Source organism: Lampetra fluviatilis, chromosome 58 (assembly GCF_964198595.1).
Source record: "Lampetra fluviatilis chromosome 58, kcLamFluv1.1, whole genome shotgun sequence".
Taxonomy (NCBI): Eukaryota; Metazoa; Chordata; class Hyperoartia; order Petromyzontiformes; family Petromyzontidae; genus Lampetra; species Lampetra fluviatilis.
Genome location: NC_136332.1, coordinates 5,164,679 through 5,186,874, shown reverse-complemented (window position 1 = coordinate 5,186,874; position 22,196 = coordinate 5,164,679). Strand labels below are relative to the sequence as shown.

Here is a 22,196-nt window from a genome sequence, read left to right as displayed (position 1 = left end):
CGTGCACCGCTGCTGACGCTGTAAGTCAGTAGCAAGTTAGCAAAGATGATCGATAACCTTAGATTTAAAGCTTTCGTGACTGCAGGGATTCATCTTCTTGGTTCTTTCGGTAAAGTCACGTAGAAGGGAAATGATAAATAATATTATTTTATTTTATTATGTTTTATTTTTATTATTGTATTACTTCCCTTCTACGTGACTTTACCGAAAGAACCAAGAAGATGATCGATAACCCTCGACCAGCAGTCGATTCGAATCTCAGGTCCGCCCCTTGGCAAGCCCCGCCCCTTGGTGAGCACTCCCCCCTGCCCCCCCCCCTTGGTAAGCCCCGCCCCTTGGTGAGCACTCTCCCCTGCCCCCCCCTTGGTAAGCCCCGCCCCTTGGTGAGCACTCCCCCCCTGCCCCCCTTGGTAAGCCCCGCCCCTTGGTGAGCACTCTCCCCTGCCCCCCCCCTTTGGTAAGCCCCGCCCCTTGGTGAGCACTCCCCCCCTGCCCCCCCTATCAAATGCTCTCGCCGGCCCCACTTCTTAGCGCCCCCACCCCCAATAAATGTCTCGCTCACGGGGGTCACCCCCCCCCCACTTATAAAAGTTAGCCCCGCCCACTGATAAACTCCGCCCACAACTGAGTTCCCTTCCCCCCCCCGTCTAGCCCGGGTTTTAAATGGAAGGGGGGAGGGAGTCTCGCGCACGAGTTGCCCCGCCCAGCTGGTGACCCCCACCCCCACCACCTCCCAACCAAACCCGTGCCCACTGCTAACAAGCTCCGCCTACTGATGACAAACCCCGCCCACAAACAATAATTCCCGCCAACTGCCAACTGTCAACAACACCCGCTCCACTGATTGCAAGCCACGCCCACCGACGACAGCCCCTCCTCCTTCCCCACGGTACTGATGATAAGCCCCGCCCACTCATTTGCATAGTTCCCGCCCACATACGACAGCCCCTCCCCCTTTCCCCACAGTACTGATGATGGTAAGCCCCGCCCACTCATTTGCAAAGTTCCCGCCCACCCACGACAGGCCACGCCCCTCAGCACGCGCCGCCTATAAAAGGTTCCCCCTCACGCGACGCTCGCGCACAGGAAGAAGTCTCGCTGCGAACTCGCGCGCATCGTTCGGCGCTGAGCGATTTTTTTCTCTGTGTTTTTGTTAAAGCGAATTTAATTATTTTTAATACGAACCCAACAACAAAAAAATATATACATAGTCACATTGGCAACGCACGCATTTGGCATCGCTATTAATATATCAAAACAACAACATAATTACCAATTCACGTTGAGTGACAGCCGGCTTTTTGAATAATACATTAAAGCGTTTCGACTGTAAACAACAACCACCACCACCACGTTACAGTCCCGACACATTCGCGAGCCACAAGGCGAGAGATGTCGTCTCCCTCTCCTCCTCCTCCTCCGCCCTCCAAGCAGCCCGGGCCCAACTTCGTGGGCATGAACAGCGTTCTCAAGTCACTGCTGGAAAATCCACTCAGCCTCAAGCCTGGAGCCGACTCTGGTGAGAACGGGAGTTTGGGGGGGTGGGGGCCCTTCTCACAAATATAATTGAATAGTTGCAGTCGGCTTGAGCTGGTAGAATTTTTTTTTTTAAATCTAGTTTTGTTTTTGTGTGTGTATATATTTACACGTTTTTTAAATATTTTTTTTATGTGTTTACCTAAATACTTTGCACCCCCTGCCCTGTTTTTGTATTCGTTGTAACGTTTTTACGTCTGGTGAAAAGAGCTTTATAGTTCATCGGATTTCTAGGGGGGGGGGGGGTCTGGCGCGAGCTCCGTGGTCGAGTGGTGAGGGCGCGCGCCCGCAAATGCGGAGGTTGGAGGTTCGAATCCTACCTAGGCATTAAATAAATAAACAAATATCTTTGTTTTATTATCGTGTTTACCAATCGGTAAATGATGAATGTACTGTAATCCGACGTGCGTTTATCGGATAGCGTATACAGTGTGAATTTTTTACAGAGTGAAAAAAACACAGTTCGACAGATCCGTATACTTGCACTAGATATTTTTTGAGAATAGATTTCCCCCCTTTTTTTCTGGCAACAAAACAGTTGTGTTAAGATGTTAAGACGCCAAACTGAAACCTTTCACAAGGAATCATGTCTGCATTAACCACAATGCTTGTGGTCAGAACGTAAACAAAAAAAACACTGATAATATTTGCATTGTCCTTTAAACTGATTGGTCCACACCAGAGACAGCTTTCTTTCGTATGCCTTTTGGCGTCCTCTGGTTTAACACCGTTTTGACATCTCCTAGCCACCGTGATGATGATGAGAGAGAGACACGCAAACTCCAAATATACAGCAGCAGGCGTCAGGGTCGAGATCGAACCCACGACCTCCTGTACACCAGGCGAGGTAGTTAACATCTCCTAGCCACCGTGATGATGAGAGAGAGAGACACGCAAACTCCAATTATACAGCAGCAGGCAGAGTCGGGATCGAACCCACGACCTCCTGTACACCAGGCGAGGTAGTTAACATCTCCTAGCCACCGTGATGATGATGAGAGAGAGAGAGACACGCAAACTCCAAATATACAGCAGCAGGCGTCAGGGTCGGGATCGGGATCGAACCCACGACCTCCTGCACACCAGGCGAGGTAGTCAACATCTCCTAGCCACCATGATGATGATGAGAGAGAGAGACACGCAAACTACAAATATACAGCAGCAGGCGTCAGGGTCGGGATCGGGATCGAACCCACGACCTCCTGCACACCAGGCGAGGTAGTCAACATCTCGCCCTATAAAGAACCGCACAGACTTGCACAGAACGAGACCCATGCATCACACGGCAGACACACAGACTTGACGCGCATAGCCCATAACTGCGTGAATAGAGACCCACGCACTCACAGAGTCCCATAGATTTAGAGACGCATCCACGCAGAAGCACAATCTCGCGCTCAGACCTTTACAGGGTGATTTAAAAAACAAGTTAACACTTACATGATGATAGGGGTTTTCCCCTTTTTTCTGGCAACAAAACAGCTGTGTTAAGATGTTAAAACGCCAAACTGAAGCCTTTGACAAGGAATTATCATGTCTGCCTTTAACCACAATACTTGTGGTCAGAATGCAAATAAAAATCATGCTTTAACACTTATACCCGATTATCGTTTTTAATAAGAACGGATAATACTTTACCGAAAGAACCAAGCATATAACGGAGAATAATGAATACACTGTAGCATGATAACCAATGTTAATGTTAATAGCTTCAAAGAGTCTCTCTCCCACTTGATCATTGTCAACGCGTACCTGGAATCTTTTCCAGGTGTTCTCACAGAGCCCCCAGGAGGCACCGCGCATTTTTTGTGGTTTCACTTTTTTTTCTTTTTTTGAAACGCCCATACATCGAGATTCTGTGACAGGCGAAGAGTGGGCACGGGGGCATGGCTCGCTCCAAACCAGAGGTCGCAAACGGGTTTTGATTCCTTACCCGTGCCCGGCCGTACCCGTACCCGGTCGGGTAAGGGTAGGGTACGGGTATCGGGTACCCGATTGCGACCTCTGGGATGAAGCCGTGTTGCAGGCGCGGGTGGGTTGATTCTAGGAACTTGAATTGTGAGAAGAGACAAGACGTTGGGAAATGAGTGACAAACGGTGACTCACCGGTGACTCACGGCCTACCCGTACCCGGCCGCACCAGGGTCGCAAACGGGTACCCGTACCCGGCCGGGTACGGGTACGTTCCAACTACACAGAGCGCGCACGCATGCAATTCATTTAAAAGTCCGACGGAGTGTTGGCTCATTTGGTTTGGGGTTGGTTGCGAAGGAAAAAAAAATGCCGCTGGGCTCTCAATGCCTTGGTGGGCGTGGGATTACGGTTTTGTGTGCAAGCGGATTCTAAGCATATTTAGCTCCTTGCTTGCGATGTGATGCGCGCAGTGTGTGTATGTGTGTGTGTATGTATAGAGGTAGGGAGCGGTGGTGCAGCGGTTAGCGCGCTGCGCTATGAACCCGGCGATCCGGGTTCGATTCCCGCTCACGGACAACACCGGTGACGATTATTTGAACCGGTCCCGGGCCTCCCCTAGGGCGACTCGGCCTCAAATGAGTACCTGGTGCGGTGTGTAAACATTGCCACTAGGGAGACAAAGGCGGCCGGGCGTGGTGTTGGCCACCCACCCCCTCGTGTACCGTGCTGGCCTTCATAGGTGCTACTCGCTAACAGCACTTGCCCCTACAGTCTGTTAAGGCTATACGGGGGGTCTTTGTCTTTGTATAGAGGGGAGCGGTGGTGCAGCGGTTAGCGCGCTGCGCTATGAAACTGGCGAACCGGGTTCGATTCCCGCTCACGGACAACACCGGTGACGATTATTTGAACCGGTCCCGGGCCTCCCCTAGGGCGACTCAGCCTCAAATGAGTACATGGTGCGATGTGTAAACATTGCCACTAGGGAGACAAAGGCGGTCGGGCGTGGTGTTGGCCACCCACCCCCTCGTGTACCGTGCTGGCCTTCATAGGTGCTACTCGCTAACAGCATTTGCCCCTACAGTCTGTTAAGGCTATACGGGGGATCTTTATATATAGAGAGAGAGCGCGTATTATAGACTGTATTGGAGCGTTGGCGTTGCATCGGATTTGCCACCGTCAAAGACAAAGATCCCCCCCCCACTCCCCACAATAGGACTGAACGATGAATCGATTTCAAATAGAAATCGATTGGCCAATCGCAAAGGCTGCGATTATTTTTGTTGCGATTTGAAAAAGTCCTATTACTTTCTTATTGGAATTGTTTTTTAATTATTATTTTAATAACTTTTATTTATTTAACTTGACAGTTGTTCTACGTTTGAGTGTTCTATTTCAATTAAAGCTATTTTATAAATACATGTTGGAATCAATTCGCGTCTTTTAAGTTCTCATCCTTGCATTATAATATATAGAGGGAGTTCATATGTTTGATGGTGTCACGTGGTAACGCTCCATCACGTGTTTTAAATCTATTACACAGTATATATTGAACTGAAGCTTCCCTTTAAAAAATGTAATCGCAATTAAAATCAAAATATCTGTCTGAAGGCCGGCACGGCACACGAGGGTGGGGGTGGGGGGGGGCTGGTTAGCCAGCACCACGCCCGACCGCCTTTGTCTCCCCAGAGTGGCGATGTGTTTACGCACCCACCGCACGCATGGACCTCATTCGAGACCCATGACCGGTTCGGATAATCGTCACCGGCGTTGGCCGTGAGCGCGAATCGGGTTGGTAGCGCAGCGTAGCGCTAACCGTTGCACCCCCGCTCCCCACTGTCACGCATGCGCATGCGCGCGCCCTCGGTAACTAGGCACACAAATCCATTCGGTCCTAGTTACTTCATCCAATTATCCTCCTGTACCCCTCCCCCTCATCCTCCCCCACCACGATGTCTCTCCCATTAGTGAATAACACTGGTCAACACACTTTTTCTGGCATAAGGTTTTCCAACGGTTTTAAGGTAATTTTGGGGTGCCGATTCCACATCAGGTTTTTGAGATGTCAAATATTGCATTTTAAATAAAAACTACGGAAGAAAAATATTAAGTAAATGTGGATATCTACATAAAATAATATTATAAACGCACTATCCTAAAAACACAGCACCATATTTTAACACTAACGCAATCATCACTGACTCGCAACAACTTGCAATCATAAGTGACAGAGTTCATTTCGGGTAAGATCAATGAAAATGGGGGTATGCCGATAGCATAAAAATGAGATGTGATAGAGCAAATCTGAGATCAGATTTGGAATCGGCACCCTGAAATTAGTCTAAAACAGCTGCAAAAGTCCAGGCCAGAAAAAAATGTTTTTTTTGTTGACCAGTGTTTATCGATGACGGTATTCACTATCTCCCACTGAGGTTCGCAAAGACGGAGGTCTTCCCCCCACACCCCCCGTATAGCCTTCACACTCTTTGGGGCAAGTGCTGTTGAGCGCACTAAGGAGGTGTTGTTGGCAACCATGTACCGGCCGCCTTTGTCTTTCTCTTTTGGCCGAATCGACCTCGCGGGCAGGTGGGGGGAGATGCCCCAAGGGACCGGTTCTGATCAATTAACCACAGAAAATACACTCGGTCTTAGTCGGGCTAATTCTCTTCCCCTCTAACCGGCCCCACCACGATTCCTCAACTGGTTAGTGAATTAATTATGATCCATATTAAACAGCACTTGCCCCAACAGCCTGTTGAGGCTATCCGGGGGATATTTGTCTTCGTTGTGTATCTGTGCACGTGGTGTTGTGTGTGTGTTTATCGTGCCGGCCTTCATAGGTCCTCGCTGACAGCACTTGTCCCTATGGTCTTTGAAGGCTACACGGGGGATATTTGTCTTTGTTACTGCATCTGTTTGTATCAGTGCACGCGTGCTTGTGTGTGATCGCTTGATAGTGAGTACAGTAGGGGGTACAGCTGGTGGTGATGTATCTACCGGTCATCTCAGTCAGCCAACCCATGGCACCTGCTGGGTCTGTCCCGAGACCTGCACCTAGCCTGGCACAGTAGGGGGGGGTACAGCTGGTGGTGCATCTACTAGTGGTCATCTCAGTCGGCCAACCCATGGCACCTGCTGGGTCTGTCCCGAGACCTCCTGCACCTAGCCTGGCACAGTAGGGGGTACAGCTGGTGGTGCATCTACCGGTCATCTCAGTCGGCCAACCCATGGCACCTGCTGGGTCTGGCCCGAGACCTCCTGCACCTAGCCTGGTACAGCTGGTGGTGCATCTACCGGTCATCTCAGTCGGCCAACCCATGGCACCTGCTGGGTCTGTCCAGAGACCTCCTGCACCTAGCCTGGCACAGCAGGGAGGAACAGCTGGTGGTGCATCTACCGGTCATCTGAGTCAGCCAATCCATGGCACCTGCAGGGTCTGTGCCGTGACCTCCTCCTGCACCTAGCCTGGCACAGTAGGGGGGTACAGCTGGTGGTGCATCTACCAGCGGTCATCTCAGTCAGCCAACCCATGGCACCTGCTGGGTCTGTCCCGAGACCTCCTGCACCTAGCCTGGCACAGTAGGGGGATACAGCTGGTGGTGCATCTACTGGTCATCTGAGTCAGCCAACCCATGGCACCACCTGGGTCTGTCCCGAGACCTCATGCACCTAGCCTGGCACAGCAGAGGGGTACAGCTGGTGGTGCATCTACCAGCGATCATCTCAGTCGGCCAACCCATGGCACCACCTGGGTCTGTCCCGAGACCTCCTGCACCTAGCCTGGCACAGTAGGGGGTACAACTGGTGGTGCATCTACCAGCGGGCATCGATCGCCAGCAGCAGCTCGTGCCAGGCTAGGTGCGCTTTGAAGTGTGGCGAAGACTCGCTGGCAAGAGGGCATGGGCAGAGGTCGCAAACGGGTTTTGATTCCTTACCCGTACCTGTACCCGGCCGCACCAGGGTCACAAACGGGTACCCGTACCTGTACCCGGCCGTACCCGTACCCTACCTGTACCCGGCCGGGTACGGGTAGGGTACGGGTATCGGGTACCCGGTTGCGACCTCTGGGCACAGGACAGACCCCCTTCCCCAGGTGTTCTTGATCTGTCCCCAGCGCTTCAACCCACACCACCACACTGTGCCAGCTTGCTGTGTACCCACGGGCACAGACAAAGATTCCCCGGGTAGCCAACGCAGACTGTTGGGGTAAGTGCTGCTAGGGAACACACCTGTTTATTGAGTCACGGTGCACAAAGTTGTTGTGGTTTTAGGCCATATAGCCCACAACAACAACAACAACCGTCACCACGGCGCCCGTGCCAGGCTAGGTGCGCTTTGAGGCCACGTGACGTGTCGACTGAGGCCACGCGACAGACCCGGGTGCCGTGGGTTTCACTGATTTGAGGTGACTGGCAGATGCACCGCCCGTGCCCGCTAAACCACGACACACGTACATACACTTAGACAAAGACAAAGATCTCCCGTAATAGCCTTTAAGACTATTTCGCAAGAGCTGCTAACGACCGCATCTGACTGCCGGCACGGCACACGAGGGGGTTGGGTGGCCAGCACACCACGCCCGGCCGCCTTTGTCTCCCCAGTGGCGATGTTTACTACACACCGCACCAGGTACTCATTTCATGCTGAGTCGACCTAGGGGAGGCCCACGACCGGTTCAGATAATCGTCACCGGTATTGGCACGCACATACACAGAGACGTACACGTAGACAAAAGGTAAAGACAAAGATCCCCCGTGTAGCCTTAACAGACTGTAGGGGCAAGTGCTGTTAGCGAGCACCTATGAAGGCCGGCACGGCACACACGAAGGGGGTGGGTGGCCAGCACCACGCCCGGCCGCCTTTGTCTCCCCAGTGGCGATGTTTACTACACACCGCACCAGGTACTCATTTCATGCTGAGTCGACCTAGGGGAGGCCCAGGACCGGTTCGGCAGCAGCGTTGGCTACAAGCGGGACCTCCAAACTTGGTTCCGTAAGCCGCCCCGGGTTTCGTAGCTTAGCGCGCGCTAACCGCTTGCACTACGACTTCACGCACTTGCACTCCTCCACATGTGCAGAGAAGGCACCGGCGGGGAGATGCTGATTTGCGGGTCGGAACGACCCCAAATCCTTCTTGGCACCGGAGTCTCAAGTGCAAGTGCGTGGGTGGGTGGTGGTGGTGACCGCCCAGACCCACTCACATCCCCCTACTAACCCCAAAAGTGCCGCCCTTCGTAGGTGCTGCTACTTGCTTACTAACTGCACTTGCCCCCGACGGTCTGTTGAGGCTACACGGGGGTTCTCTGTCTTTGTGTTGTGGTGCTGGCTACCCAGACCCACCCCACCACCAGCCACCCCCCAAAGTGCCGCCCTTCATAGGTGCTGCTACTTACTTACTAACTGCACTTGCCCCGACGGTCTGTTGAGGCTACACGGGGGTTCTCTGTCTTTGTGTTTTGGTGCTGGTACCCAGACCCACCCCACCACCAGCCACCCCCCAAAGTGCCGCCCTTCGTAGGTGCTGCTACTTACTTACTAACTGCACTTGCCCCCGACGGTCTGTTGAGGCTACACGGGGGTTCTCTGTCTTTGTGTTTTGGTGCTGGTACCCAGACCCACCCCACCACCAGCCACCCCCCAAAGTGCCGCCTTTCATAGGTGCTGCTACTTACTTACTAACTGCACTTGCCCCGACGGTCTGTTGAGGCTACACGGGGGTTCTCTGTCTTTGTGTTTTGGTGCTGGTACCCAGACCCACCCCACCACCAGCCACCCCCCAAAGTGCCGCCCTTCGTAGGTGCTGCTACTTACTTACTAACTGCACTTGCCCCCGACGGTCTGTTGAGGCTACACGGGGGTTCTCTGTCTTTGTGTTTTGGTGCTGGTACCCAGACCCACCCCACCACCAGCCACCCCCCAAAGTGCCGCCCTTCATAGGTGCTGCTACTTACTTACTAACTGCACTTGCCCCTGAGGCTACACGGGGGTTCTTTGTATCCGCGTGCATGTGTGTACGCGTGTTGATGTGTAAATATGTGAGTGTGTGTGTCGCGGTTCGCGCTATGCTGTCCTACACAGCCGAGTTCGATTCCTGCTCATGGCCACCCACACGCAGTGACGATTATCCGAATCGGTTGTGGGCCTCCCCTAAGTCGACTCGGCCTCAAATGAGTACCTGGTGCGGTGTGTAAACATCGCTAGCACTGGGGAGACAAACGCGGTCGGGCGTGTTGCTGGCCACCCAACCACCGAGTAACAGGTGCTCGCTAACCGCACTTGCCCCTACAGACTGCTGCAGGCTATATGGGGTGGGTGGGGTGGGGTGGGATCTTTGCCCTGCGTGTTGATTTTTGTGTGCCGCCTTCGACTTGAGCCAAGGTGGCTGACCCCAAACCGAAAGCCGTCATCTCTCCTGCGAGAGACGAGGCTTGAGGAGGCAGCGTTTTGATGTTTTGGTAACATTTTCTGACATTTTTTGGTTCTTTCGGTAAAGTGACGTAGAAGGGAAGTAATACAATAATGAAAATAAAACATAATAAAATAATTATCGCGACGTTTCGAATTTAATTTTATTATGTTTTATTTTTATTATTAAATTATTTCCCTTCTACGTGACTTTACCGAAAGCACCAAGAAGATGAATCCCTGCAGTTACGAAAGCTTTAAATCGAAACCATTGGGGTTTACCTGAGGACGGCTGCTTGCGTTGTGGCCGAAACGTCGTGAGAATTATTTTATTGTTTTATTTTTATTATTTTATTATTTCCCTTCTACGTGACTTTACCGAAATAACCAAGAAGATGAATCCCTGCAGTCACGGAAGCTTTACATCGAAATTTCCTGACATTCTTCAATTTCTGCAGTTTCAAGTTCAAAGATGAGGATGTGGGGCGGGCGGGGGGTGTTTACCATCCCTCCCCCGTGGGCTTTTGGAGCTCCGTAGATAAAAAATGAAATTAAAAATAATAAAAATAAAATAATAATAAAAATCGCGATTGTGATTTTATTATTATTATTTTGTATTAATTTTTATAAAAATAAAATAATAAAAAATCGCGATTGTGATTTTATTATTATTTTATTTTTATTATTTTTAAAAAAATAATTTAAAAAATCGCGATTTTTTTTTCATTATTATTTTATTTTTATTAATTAAAATTTCATTTTTTACCCACGTGACTTTACCGAAAAAACTAAGAGTATGAATCCTTGCAGTCACGAAAGCTTCAAATCTAGAATTTTGGAGCTCCTTTGACTCGTTCATCCTGTGCAGCGTCCTGTCGCTGCTGCTGCGGCTGATGCCATGCCAGACCCACCGCCCCCCTTCCCACCATATGCCTTCTCTCGTTGTGCCTTGACACACGGGCAGTTTGGCGTGAAGTCCGAGGTTTTGCCCCCCCCCCACCCCGCCGTGCCCCCTGGGAGCTTCCGGTTTGGGAAAGCGATTTTCTAGTTTTGCCCACAGCCCGCGCGCTCTGCCAGCTTCTTCGTTACGTCCGACGTCGATTGTCGCAGCGAGGAATATCATTTTTAAATCCGTTATATTAAGTTCACTTGCTTGCTTGCTTGCGCGCTTACGACCGTGCAAATCTTTCGGTCGTTTTTTAACCCACTTCCCGTGATCCAATCGAGCTCACATTTTGCACACAGACTCGTTGTGCGTGACAATTAATGTTCGTGACAATTTTTTTCCAGAATTTTACACTTTTTAGGAAAAATAAATTACATTTAATTACCAATTGCTTAATGGTGGCAGGCAATCATCTGACCCATAGGTGGCAGCCATCTCAAGCCAGAGGACGAGAGGACTCTAACCGCCACGCATATAAAGGATTTATAGTGAAAAACTTTGTTTTTACGGATTAATTTTTTAACTGTTGAGGTGGTTGTCGAGGCAATTGTCTCCCTTGATTGCACTTGCACAGGGTTTGCTGTCTGCTGCTGCTGCAGCAGGCTGTGTGTAGGCTGTTATCGCTTGTGCACACATGCTCATGGGCAGGGCTACGCTACAAACAGCAGCAGCAGCAACTGCATCACTCGGCAACTCTTCACTGAGCAGGTTTCTCTCGCGTTACGCGGCGGCGGCGGTGGTGGTGGTAGTCGTCGGAGGAGGAGGAGGAGTAGTAGATGCTTTGCAAAAAAATGCGGCTCGCAAAGCGACGCTGCAGGAGGAGGGAGCTGCCTGCCGACCAGTGCACGCGGTTCACACCACGGCGTAGACACACACAGCACACACACGGTGTAGACACACACAGCACACACGGTGTAGACACACACAGCACACACACGGTGTATACACACACAACACACACGGTGTAGACACACACAGCACACACGGTGTAGACACACACAACACACACGGCGTAGACACACACAACACACACACGGCGTAGACACATACAGCACACACACGGCGTAGACACACACAGCACACACACGGCGTAGACACACACAACACACACACGGCGTAGACACATACAGCACACACACGGCGTAGACACACACAGCACACACACGGCGTAGACACACACAGCACACACACGGCGTAGACACACACAGCACACACACGGCGTAGACACACACAGCACACACACGGCGTAGACACACACAGCACACACACGGCGTAGACACACACAGCACACACACGGCGTAGACACACACAGCACACACACGGCGTAGACACACACAGCACACACACGGCGTAGACACACACAGCACACACACGGCGTAGACACACACAGCACACACACGGCGTAGACACACACAGCACACACACGGCGTAGACACACACAGCACACACACGGCGTAGACACACACACAACACACACGGTGTAGACACACACAACACACACACGGCGTAGACACACACAGCACACACACGGCGTAGACACACACAGCACACACACGGTGTAGACACACACAGCACACACGGTGTAGACACACACAACACACACACGGTGTAGACACACACACAACACACACGGTGTAGACACACACAGCACACACGGTGTATACACACACAGCACACACGGTGTATACACACACAGCACACACACGGTGTAGACGCACACAGCACACACGGTACACACACACGGTACACACACACGGTACACACACACGGTACACACGGTACACACACACGGTACACACACGGCGTAGACACACACAGCTCACACGGTACACACACACGATACATACACGGTACACACACGGTGTAGACACACGGTACACACACACGGCACACACACGGTGTAGACACATGGTACACACACAGCACACACGGTACACACACACGGTACACACACACAGCACACACGGTACACACGGTACACACACACGGTACACACACACGGTGTAGGCACACGGTACACACACACGGTGCACACACACGGTACACACACACAGCACACACGGTACACACGGTACACAAACACGGTACACACACACGGTGTAGACACACGGTACACACACACAGCACACACGGTACACGCACACAATGTCGCATCTCTGCATGCATCTCTCTGTGTGTGTCTGTACCCGCGCGAGGCGGCTGCCTGCCGAGCAGCGCGCACAGTACGCACACACACACGCACACACACGCACACACGCGCACACACACGCACACAATACACACACGCGCACACGCACGCACGCACGCACACACACACGCACACACGCACACACAATACACACACGCACACACACGCACACACACGCACACACACGCGCACAGTACGCACACACACACGCACACACACGCACACAATACGCGCACGCGCACACACACAATACACACGCACACACGCACACGCACACAATACACACACACACGCACACAATACACGCACGCGCACGCACGCGCGCACACGCACACAATGCACACACGCACACAATGCACATACGCACACACACGCGCGCACACACACACGCACGCACACACACACGCACGCACGCACACACGCACACACATGCACACACGCACGGTACACACACGGCGTTTTCCCAAGTCCGACCGCATAGACCGCATGCCGAGTGAATTCCAACCCCGCCGCGCACGGTCGAGCGAATGATGCGTGCGCAAGAACCAGGTTGTGGTGGCCGCGGATACCGTGCCACTCTCGAACCCGTGCCACTCTCGAACCCGTGCCACTCTCGAACCCGTGCCACTCTCGACCCGTGCCACGCTCAAACCCGTGCCACTCTCAAACCCGTGCCACTCTCGACCCGTGCCACTCTCAAACCCGTGCCACTCTCAAACCCGTGCCACTTTCAAACCCGTGCCACTCTCAAACCCGTGCCACTCTCAAACCCGTGCCACTCTCAGACCCGTGCCACTCTCGAACCAGTGCCACTCTCGACCCGTGCCACTCTCAAACCCGTGCCACTCTCAAACCCGTGCCACTTTCAAACCCGTGCCACTCTCAAACCCGTGCCACTCTCAAACCCGTGCCACTCTCGACCCGTGCCACTCTCAAACCCGTGCCACTCTCGAACCCGTGCCACTCTCGACCCGTGCCACTCTCGACCCGTGCCACTCTCGACCCGTGCCACTCTCAGAGAGGAGGAGGTGTGGAGATTTCCCCGCCCCTCCCCCGTAGTTGGAACGATCCGTGAGGGACGCCAACAAACCGTGGCTAGGAGACGTCATCTCCGTCGCCTGCTGTGCAGGAAGGTCGTGGGTTCGATCCCTAACCCTGACGCCTGCTGCTGTATATTTTGAGTTTGCGTCTCTCTCTCATCATCATCACAGTGGCTAGGAGATGTCGACCAGCTCGCCTGATGTACAGGAGGTCGTGGGTTCGATCCCGACCCTGACGCCTGCTGCTTTATATTTGGAGTTTGCGTCTCTCTCTCATCATCATCACGGTGGCTAGGAGACGTTATCTCCGTCGCCTGCTGTGCAGGAAGGTCATGGGTTCGATCCCTAACCCTGACGCCTGCTGCTGTATATTTGGAGTCTGCGTGTCTCTCTCTCTCATCATCATCACGGTGGCTAGGAGATGTCGACCAGCTCGCCTGATGTACAGGAGGTCGTGGGTTCGATCCCGACCCTGACGCCTGCTGCTGTATATTTGGAGTTTGCGTGTCTCTCTCATCATCATCACGGTGGCTAGGAAATGTTGACTACCTCACCTGGTGTGCAGGAGGTCGTGTGTTCGAACCCGACCCTGACGCCTGCTGCTGTATATTTGGAGTTTGTGTGTCTCTCTCTCATCATCATCATCACGGTGGCTAGGAGATGTTAACTACCTAGCCTGGTGTGCAGGATGTAGTGGGTTCGATCCCGACCATGATTCCTGCTGCTGTATATTTGGAGTCTGCGTGTCTCCCCGTGGTCGCGTGGATTTTTCTCCGGGTCCTCCGGTTTTCCCCCCTCCACGTTTCGAATCGGCGTGCTCGTTTGAGAATTAATTGGCTGCGATGCTTTTCCACGTGGTTAGCCGCTTGGTTGAGCTGTCGTTTGTGATTGCCGGGTCTCTTCTGAAAAAGAGAGAGACACACACACAGAGAGAGACACACACACACACAGAGATACACGCACAGAGAGAGAGAGACACACACACACAGAAACACACACAGAGAGAGAGACACACAGAGAGAGACACAGAGAGAGAGAGGGTCACACACAGAGGGAAACACAGATACACACACAGAGAGACACATACAGAGAGAGACACAGAGAGAGAGACACACACACACAGAAACACACACAGAGAGAGAGACACACACAGAGAGAGACACAGAGAGAGAGAGGGTCACACACAGAGGGAAACACAGATACACACACAGAGAGACACATACAGAGAGAGACACAGAGAGAGAGAGAGTTCGTGTAGTGTGGGTTTACTTAAGAGTCGAAACACGCTCAGACTAACACTCACTCAGACTAACACTCACTCAGCTTAACACTCAGACTTTCAGACTAACACAGGGCCCATAGACGAACACTGGACCCATAGACTAACACTGGACCCATAGACTCACACTAGACCCATAGACTCACACTGGACCCATAGACTCACACCGGACCCATAGACTAACACTGTACCCATAGACTCACACCGGACCCATAAACCAACACTGGACCCATAGACTCACACTGGACCCATAAACCAACACTGGACCCATAGACTCACACCGGACCCATAGACTAACACTGGACCCATAGACTCACACCGGACCCATAAACCAACACTGTACCTATAGACTCACACTGGACCCATAAACCAACACTGGACCCATAAACCAACACTGGACCCATAGACTAACACTGGACCCATAAACCAACACTGGACCCATAAACCAACACTGGACCCATAGACTAACACTGGACCCATAGACTAACACCGGACCCATAAACCAACACTGTACCCATAGACTCACACTGGACCCATAAACCAACACTGGACCCATAGACTAACACTGGACCCATAAACCAACACTGGACCCATAAACCAACACTGGACCCATAGACTCACACTGGACCCATAAACCAACACTGGACCCATAGACTAACACTGGACCCATAGACTCACACTGGACCCATAAACCAACACTGGACCCATAGACTAACACTGGACCCATAGACTAACACTGGACCCATAAACCAACACTGGACCCATAGACTAACACTGGACCCATAGACTAACACTGGACCCATAGACTAACACTGGACCCATAGACTAACACGATGAGTCTTTGTAGGATGAACCTTGAGGTGTATAAGGGGCACGGTGGTGACCAATACGTCCTGTAATTGGTCTGTAGTAAGGTAGGGCACTGACCAGGGGTTTGCAGGTATGTTGAGGTGAGTGTACCGGTACTGGTGGTGAGTGTCCTATTTGTTTGTGTTTCTCGCTTGCGATGAGGCTTGAGATGTATAAAGTGCACGGGGTGACCAAAACGTTCTGTAACACTGGTCAACAAAAAAAACGTTTTTTTTCTGGCCTGGACTTTTGCAGCTGTTCTAGACTAATTTCAAGGTGCTGATTCCAAATCTGATCTCAGATTTGCTCTGTCACATCTCATTTTAGGCTATCGGCATACCCCATTTTCATTGATTTTACCCGAAATTAACTCTGTCACTTATTGTTGTTGCGAGTCAGTGACTGCTTTAGTGTTAAAATATAATGCTGTATTTTTAGGATAGTGTGTTTTATAATATCATTTTATGTAGATATCCACATTTATTTAACATTTTTCTTCCGCAGTTTTTATTGAAAATGCAATATTTGACATCTCAAACACCTGATGTGATAGACAAAAACTGATGCCAGATTTGGAATCGGCACCCCAAAATTACCTTAAAACCGTTGGAATATCTTATGCCAGAAAAAGTGTGTTGACCAGTGTTATTGGTCTGTAATAAGGTAGGGCAATGCTCAGGGGTTTGCAGGTACGGGGTATTATCACGCGTCACTCAGACGGGCGAGCCCGGCGGACAACATGAAGGGCGGCTTTGACTTCCTCGAGAGGAGAGAGATTCGTCGAGGGAGGCAGGGAGGGGTGAGAGGGGGGTGGGGGTGTGTGGTCACATCCATCACCCCCTGTTTACAACCCTTCCCCCCCCCAAATGTCTTGAGCCCAGCCCCGGAACGCCCTCCCTCTATCACCCGCTGGTCATCGATGACCACCACCAACATCATCGCAGCCACAACACAACAGCCGACGCCGCCGCCGCTCTCGAAGAATGATCGTGAGCCGGCCTGGACCGGCAGCTGTTTAGGCAGTGCTATGTGTGTGTGTGTGCGTACACGTGTGTGTGTGTGTGCGTGCGCGTGTGTGTGCGTGCGCGTGTGTGTGCGTGCGCGTGTGTGTGTGTGTGCGTGCACGTGTGTGTGTGTGTGCGCGTGTGTGTGTGTGCGTGCACGTGTGTGTGTGTGCGTGCACGTGTGTGTGTGTGTGCGCGTGTGTGTGTGTGTGTGCGCGTGTGTGTGTGTGCGTGCACGTGTGTGTGTGTGTGTGCGTGCACGTGTGTGTGTGTGTGCGTGCACGTGTGTGTGTGTGTGCGTGCACGTGTGTGTGTGTGTGTGCGCGTGTGTGCGTGCGTGCGTGTGTATGTGGGGAGCGGTGGTGCAGCGGTTAGCGCGCTGCGCTATGAACCTGGCGACCCGGGTTCGATTCCCGCTCACGGCCAACACCGGTGACGATTGTCTGAACCGGTCCTGGGCCTCCCCTAGGTCGACTCGGCCTTAAATGGGTACTTGGTGCAGTGTGTAAACATCGCCACTGGGGAGACAAAGGCGGTCGGGCGTGGTGCTGGCCACCCACCCCCTCGTGTACCGTTCCGGCCTTCATAGGTGCTACTCGCTAACAGCACTTGTCCCTACAGTCTGTTAAGGCTACACGGGGGATCTTTATCTTTGTGTGGGAAGCATGGTCGTGCTACGTGCCCAGCAAACAAGAGTTCGATTCCCGCTCGAGGCCAACACCGCTGACGGTTATCAGAGCCGGTCCTGGGCCATCCCCTAGGTCGACTCGGCCTCAAACGAGTACCTGGTGCGGTGTGTAAACATCGCCACTGGGGAGACAAAGGCGGCCGGGCGTGGAGCTAACCACCCAACTCGCACATGTGCCATGCTCGCGAGGTGCACTTGCCCCAAAAGCATGTCGAGGCTATGCGGGGGGGGGGGGGATATTTTGTATTTGTTATTTCTTTTTAACTCCATTGCTGAGCACATGCCCGAAGCCGTTTGCCAACCGACACGATCAGAGTTGTAAACAGATAAGAGTGAACATGTTTCTCGGATCCAGCGGTGTTGTGATGTCGCAATGCGAGAGGCAGAGGCAGAGAGGGTGAGAGAGAAAGCGTTGTCGCGACCTGCAGGGTGCCGTGGTTAGCTTGGGTGGGTGATTGATTTGGTAGGCGGGCAAACGAGTGGGGAGCGGCAAGCGTAGTGGCTAGCGCTGCGCTACGAACCCTTGCAAGCCCGAGTTTGATTTCCCGCTCACAGCCAATATCGGTGACGATTGTCTGAACCGGTCTTGGGCCTCCCCTAGGTCGACTGGGCCTCAAATGAGTACCGGGGAGGCGAAGGCGGTCGGGCGTGGTGATGGCCACCCGGCCACCTCGTGTGCCGTTCCAGCCTTCATAGGTGAGGCTCGCTAACAGCACTTGCCCCTACAGTCTGTTAAGGCTACACGGGGGATCTTTATCTTTGTGTGGGAAGCATGGTCTCGCTATGTGCCCAGCAAACAGAGTTCGATTCCCGCTCGAGGCCAACACCGCTGACGATTATCTGAACCGATCCTGGGCCTCCCCTAGCTCGACTCGGCCTCAAATGAGTACCTGCTGCGGTGTATAAACATCGCCACAGGGGAGGCAAGGGCGTGGTGCTGGTCACCCAGCCACCTCGTGTGCCGTTCCAGCCTTCATAGGCGCTCGCTAACAGCACTTGCCCCGACCAGCCTGCTAAGGCTACACCGGGGGGAGGATCTTTTGTATTTGCACGCGCGGAAGGAGCGGTGGCACCGTTGTGTGCGGAGAGGAAAATTTATCTCGCGTGATACAGCAATCGTGCTGTGACGATTCCACCTGAAGACGGAAGCTTGTGTTGCCTCCGAAACGTCGTGATTTTTATTAAATTTTTTCTTTTATTAATTTAGATTTTTTTACCTACGTGACTTTACCGAAAAAAACCTAAGCATATGAATCCTTGCAGTCACGAAAGCTTCAAATCTAGAACGCACCGCAGCTTTAACCGGGGCGGTCCACCGGATTTCAACCGCGAGGCGGCCCTGCAGCAAAGCGGCGAACGCGCTACAAACCCCGCTGGGTCACGTGACCCCCCCTCCCCTTCCCCCCCCCCCCCCATTTCTATTAAACACAAGGTTTACATTGTACAGACGTTGCCTTCAATGTGTGTTACGGATGTCGGTGTTATTGCAGCGCACGGGTGAAATGCGCCGTTTGAAGTCTTCTGCCAAAAGCCTTTTGCTTGCCCCCCTTACGTTTCTTGGGGCAATGCACTATCCCCCCCTCCCCCCCCGGTGTCACATTAACAATCCTTTAAGTAAATGTTACAGACACAGGCTCTGTTCGTCTTCTGAACCTCGTTATTTCGTCGCCGCGTAATTCCCCGGCCTATTTTTCGAGCCGGGGTCGGTCCTCCCGACTCTCGCGTTCGGTTTTCGCAGCCCTCGGGGTACTTTTACAGGGCCCCCGGTCAGGTCAGACCCTTCATCCAGCAGTGGATTGAGCGATGGCGATGACGACGCGCGTGCGTGCCTGCGATGTGGCGTTATGATGTACCTGATTTTATTATATTTCGATTTAAAGCTTTCGTGACTGCAGGGATTCATGTTCTTGGTTTTGTCGGTAAACTGACGTAGAAGGCAAATAATAAAGTAATAAAAATAAAACATTATAATTATGTTTTATATTTATTATTTATTATAAAATAATAAAAATAAAACATAATAATTATGTTTTATAAAATAATAAAAATAAAACATAATAATTATTTTTTACTTTTATTATTTATTATTAAATAATAAAAATAAAGACAATAATTATGTTTTATTTTTATTATTTTATTATTTCCCTTCTACGTGACTTTACCGAAAGAACCAAGAAGATGAATCCCTGCAGTCACGATAACAATAAAAAATAAAACATAATTATTACGTTTTATTATTTATTATTTCCCTTCTACGTGACTTTACCGAAAAAACCAAGAAGATGATTGTATTATAGTCACCATCATTATTTCACCTGCTTACCCAACCTCACCTGAGTTCCAAGACGTTTTGTTTGGGAGGCTCTGTCCTGGTTTTCGGAGATTGGGCAGCGATGGGCATCTGTGAAGAAGAGCTTTGCAGCCTCATCGGCTTTCCCCGGGTACAATGACACATTCTGGTTCTGTGCATCGAAATTTGCACGTATTCTTTATCACGATGTTTTTCCACGGTGGTGTCGGAGAGAACCTTTAACCTTTGCCGGTGTGTTGCTGCGCTCAGGCAAGGACAAGGAGAAAGGCATCGAGGATGAGGCGACGGGCAGCAACATGATGGCCTCGGCGTTCCTGGGCCCCACGCTGTGGGACAAGACGCTGCCCTACATGGACAACTTCCAGCTCGAGTACATGGACCTGGACGAGTTCCTGTCCGAGAACGGCATCCCGCCCGCTCCGGGCGGCTCGTCGGCCGCCACCCCGGCCGCCCTCGTACCGCAGCAGCAGCAGCAGCAGCAGGCGGTGACAACTCAGTCGTCGCTGCCGCCATCATCGTCGTCATCGTCGTCGTCATCGTCGTCGTCATCGTCGTCGTCCATCCCGCAGCCGCTGCCATCGACCATTCCGCCATCGGCGACGCAGCCCGGCACCGTGACCATGCTCCTGCCGGTCGGAGGCGGTGGTGGTGGTGGAGGCTGTGGGGGCGGTGGTGGAGGAGGAGGAGGTGGAGGAGGAGGAGGAGGCCTGCCCTCCTCTGCCAACGCCACGGTGGTGACGCCCGCTGGAATGCACACGGAGGTGGGCGCCCGCGTTTTTCACCAGCTATAAAACTGAACGTGTTTTTTGTTTGTTTTGTTTTACCTCCGATTAGCCCGCACCTCTGACTAGCACGGTTTGCTGCGCACGGTGCGAAAGAAGTTCAACCGTACGTCCGTATGTGCAGCCTCGCAGAGCCTTCAACGCTTCTCGCCTCAGCCTCAAAGTCTACTGGACAATCTGTGAAACTGCTGGGCATAGCTCATCGCTTTCCTCCAGTTTCTAAATAAAGTGCACCTAGCCCGGCGCAGGCTCCGATGTCACCGCCACTTGGCGTCGATTGGCGGCCGTCGGTCTTGCCGGCGGCCTCCTTGTAACCCTCGCTGGGGCATCTCCCTAACCTGTTCCCTCCCTCCCCTCGGTCTCCACTGGCAGATTTCAGGATCGAGGATCGGCGGAGTCCGCCCGGTGTCCGTGCAGCTGGAGCCGCCGATTCGCTCCCCGTCCGTGGTGGACCTCAGTAGCCGCACCGCGCCGCCGCCACCGCCGCCACCGCAGGCCGCGGCCAGGGGTAAGCGGTGGATGAGGCGGGGCCCCCCCGGTCGACGCGGCTTGGCGCGTGGTGCTCGTGCGAGCGAGCAAGATTCTTTTACGTGATTCTAGATTTGAAGCTTTTCGTGACTGCAAGGATTCGTATTCTTGGGTTTTTTCGGTACAGTCACGTAGGTAAAAAATGTAATTAAAATTAATGAAAGTAAAATAAAAATAAAATAAAAATCACGACGTTTCGGAGGCAACACAAGCTTCCGTCTTCAGGTGGAACCGTCACAGCACGATTGCTGTATCAAGTAAATGAGAAATTCCAAGAGACCCGACCTTGTATATATGGCTCCTACCACCCTCAACCAGTATATATACAAGGACGGTTTTCTTGGGATTTCTCATTTACTTGATGCAGCAATCGTGCTGTGATGGTTCCACCTGAAGACGGAGTCTTGTGTTGCCTCTGAAACGTCGTGATTTTTATTTTATTTTTATTTTACTTTTATTAATTTACATTTTTTTACCTACGTGACTTTACCGAAAAAAACTAAGAATATTCTTTTACGTAGCCAACCGGCGGTCGCTGTCACAGGTGCTTTGAGAAGGACGGCAAAGAAACTGAACGCATCGACAAGCAGCTTAACAGACGTGAGTTTGTCAATCTCGATGATGATGATGATTTCAAAGTGCACGGCTCCAGTGGCTTCCTAATATCGGGAGGGAAGAGCGTTCCAGATGGCCGCGGCACGGAAGCGCCATCTGAAAGCGCCGCGCGGTG

General features: G+C 52.1%; 2 protein-coding genes across 2 annotated transcripts in view; both read left to right on the top strand.

Moving 5' to 3' along the window:
• Positions 1 to 22,196, top strand: part of MRPL17 (mitochondrial ribosomal protein L17) — a 74,957-nt gene that overhangs the window by 21,585 nt on the left and 31,176 nt on the right. The gene's annotated exons all lie outside the window — the stretch shown is intronic.
• LOC144950554 (uncharacterized) lies at positions 1,085 to 21,571 on the top strand. Its single transcript, XM_078880691.1, has 3 exons — positions 1,085 to 1,519; positions 20,406 to 20,917; positions 21,311 to 21,571. Exons 1-3 carry the CDS (start codon positions 1,393 to 1,395, stop codon positions 21,530 to 21,532), a joined length of 861 nt encoding a protein of 286 aa, XP_078736817.1. The 5' UTR covers positions 1,085 to 1,392; the 3' UTR covers positions 21,533 to 21,571.

What these genes read in the sequence shown, in the direction of transcription:
- LOC144950554 (XM_078880691.1), top strand. Translation starts at nt 1,393, where the DNA reads ATGTCGTCTCCCTCTCCTCCTCCTCCTCCGCCCTCCAAGCAGCCCGGG. An exon ending in CAAGCCTGGAGCCGACTCTG is followed by an intron (nt 1,520 to 20,405) that starts GTGAGAACGGGA and finishes TGCTGCGCTCAG; the next exon opens with GCAAGGACAAGGAGAAAGGC. An exon ending in CCGCTGGAATGCACACGGAG is followed by an intron (nt 20,918 to 21,310) that starts GTGGGCGCCCGC and finishes CTCCACTGGCAG; the next exon opens with ATTTCAGGATCGAGGATCGG.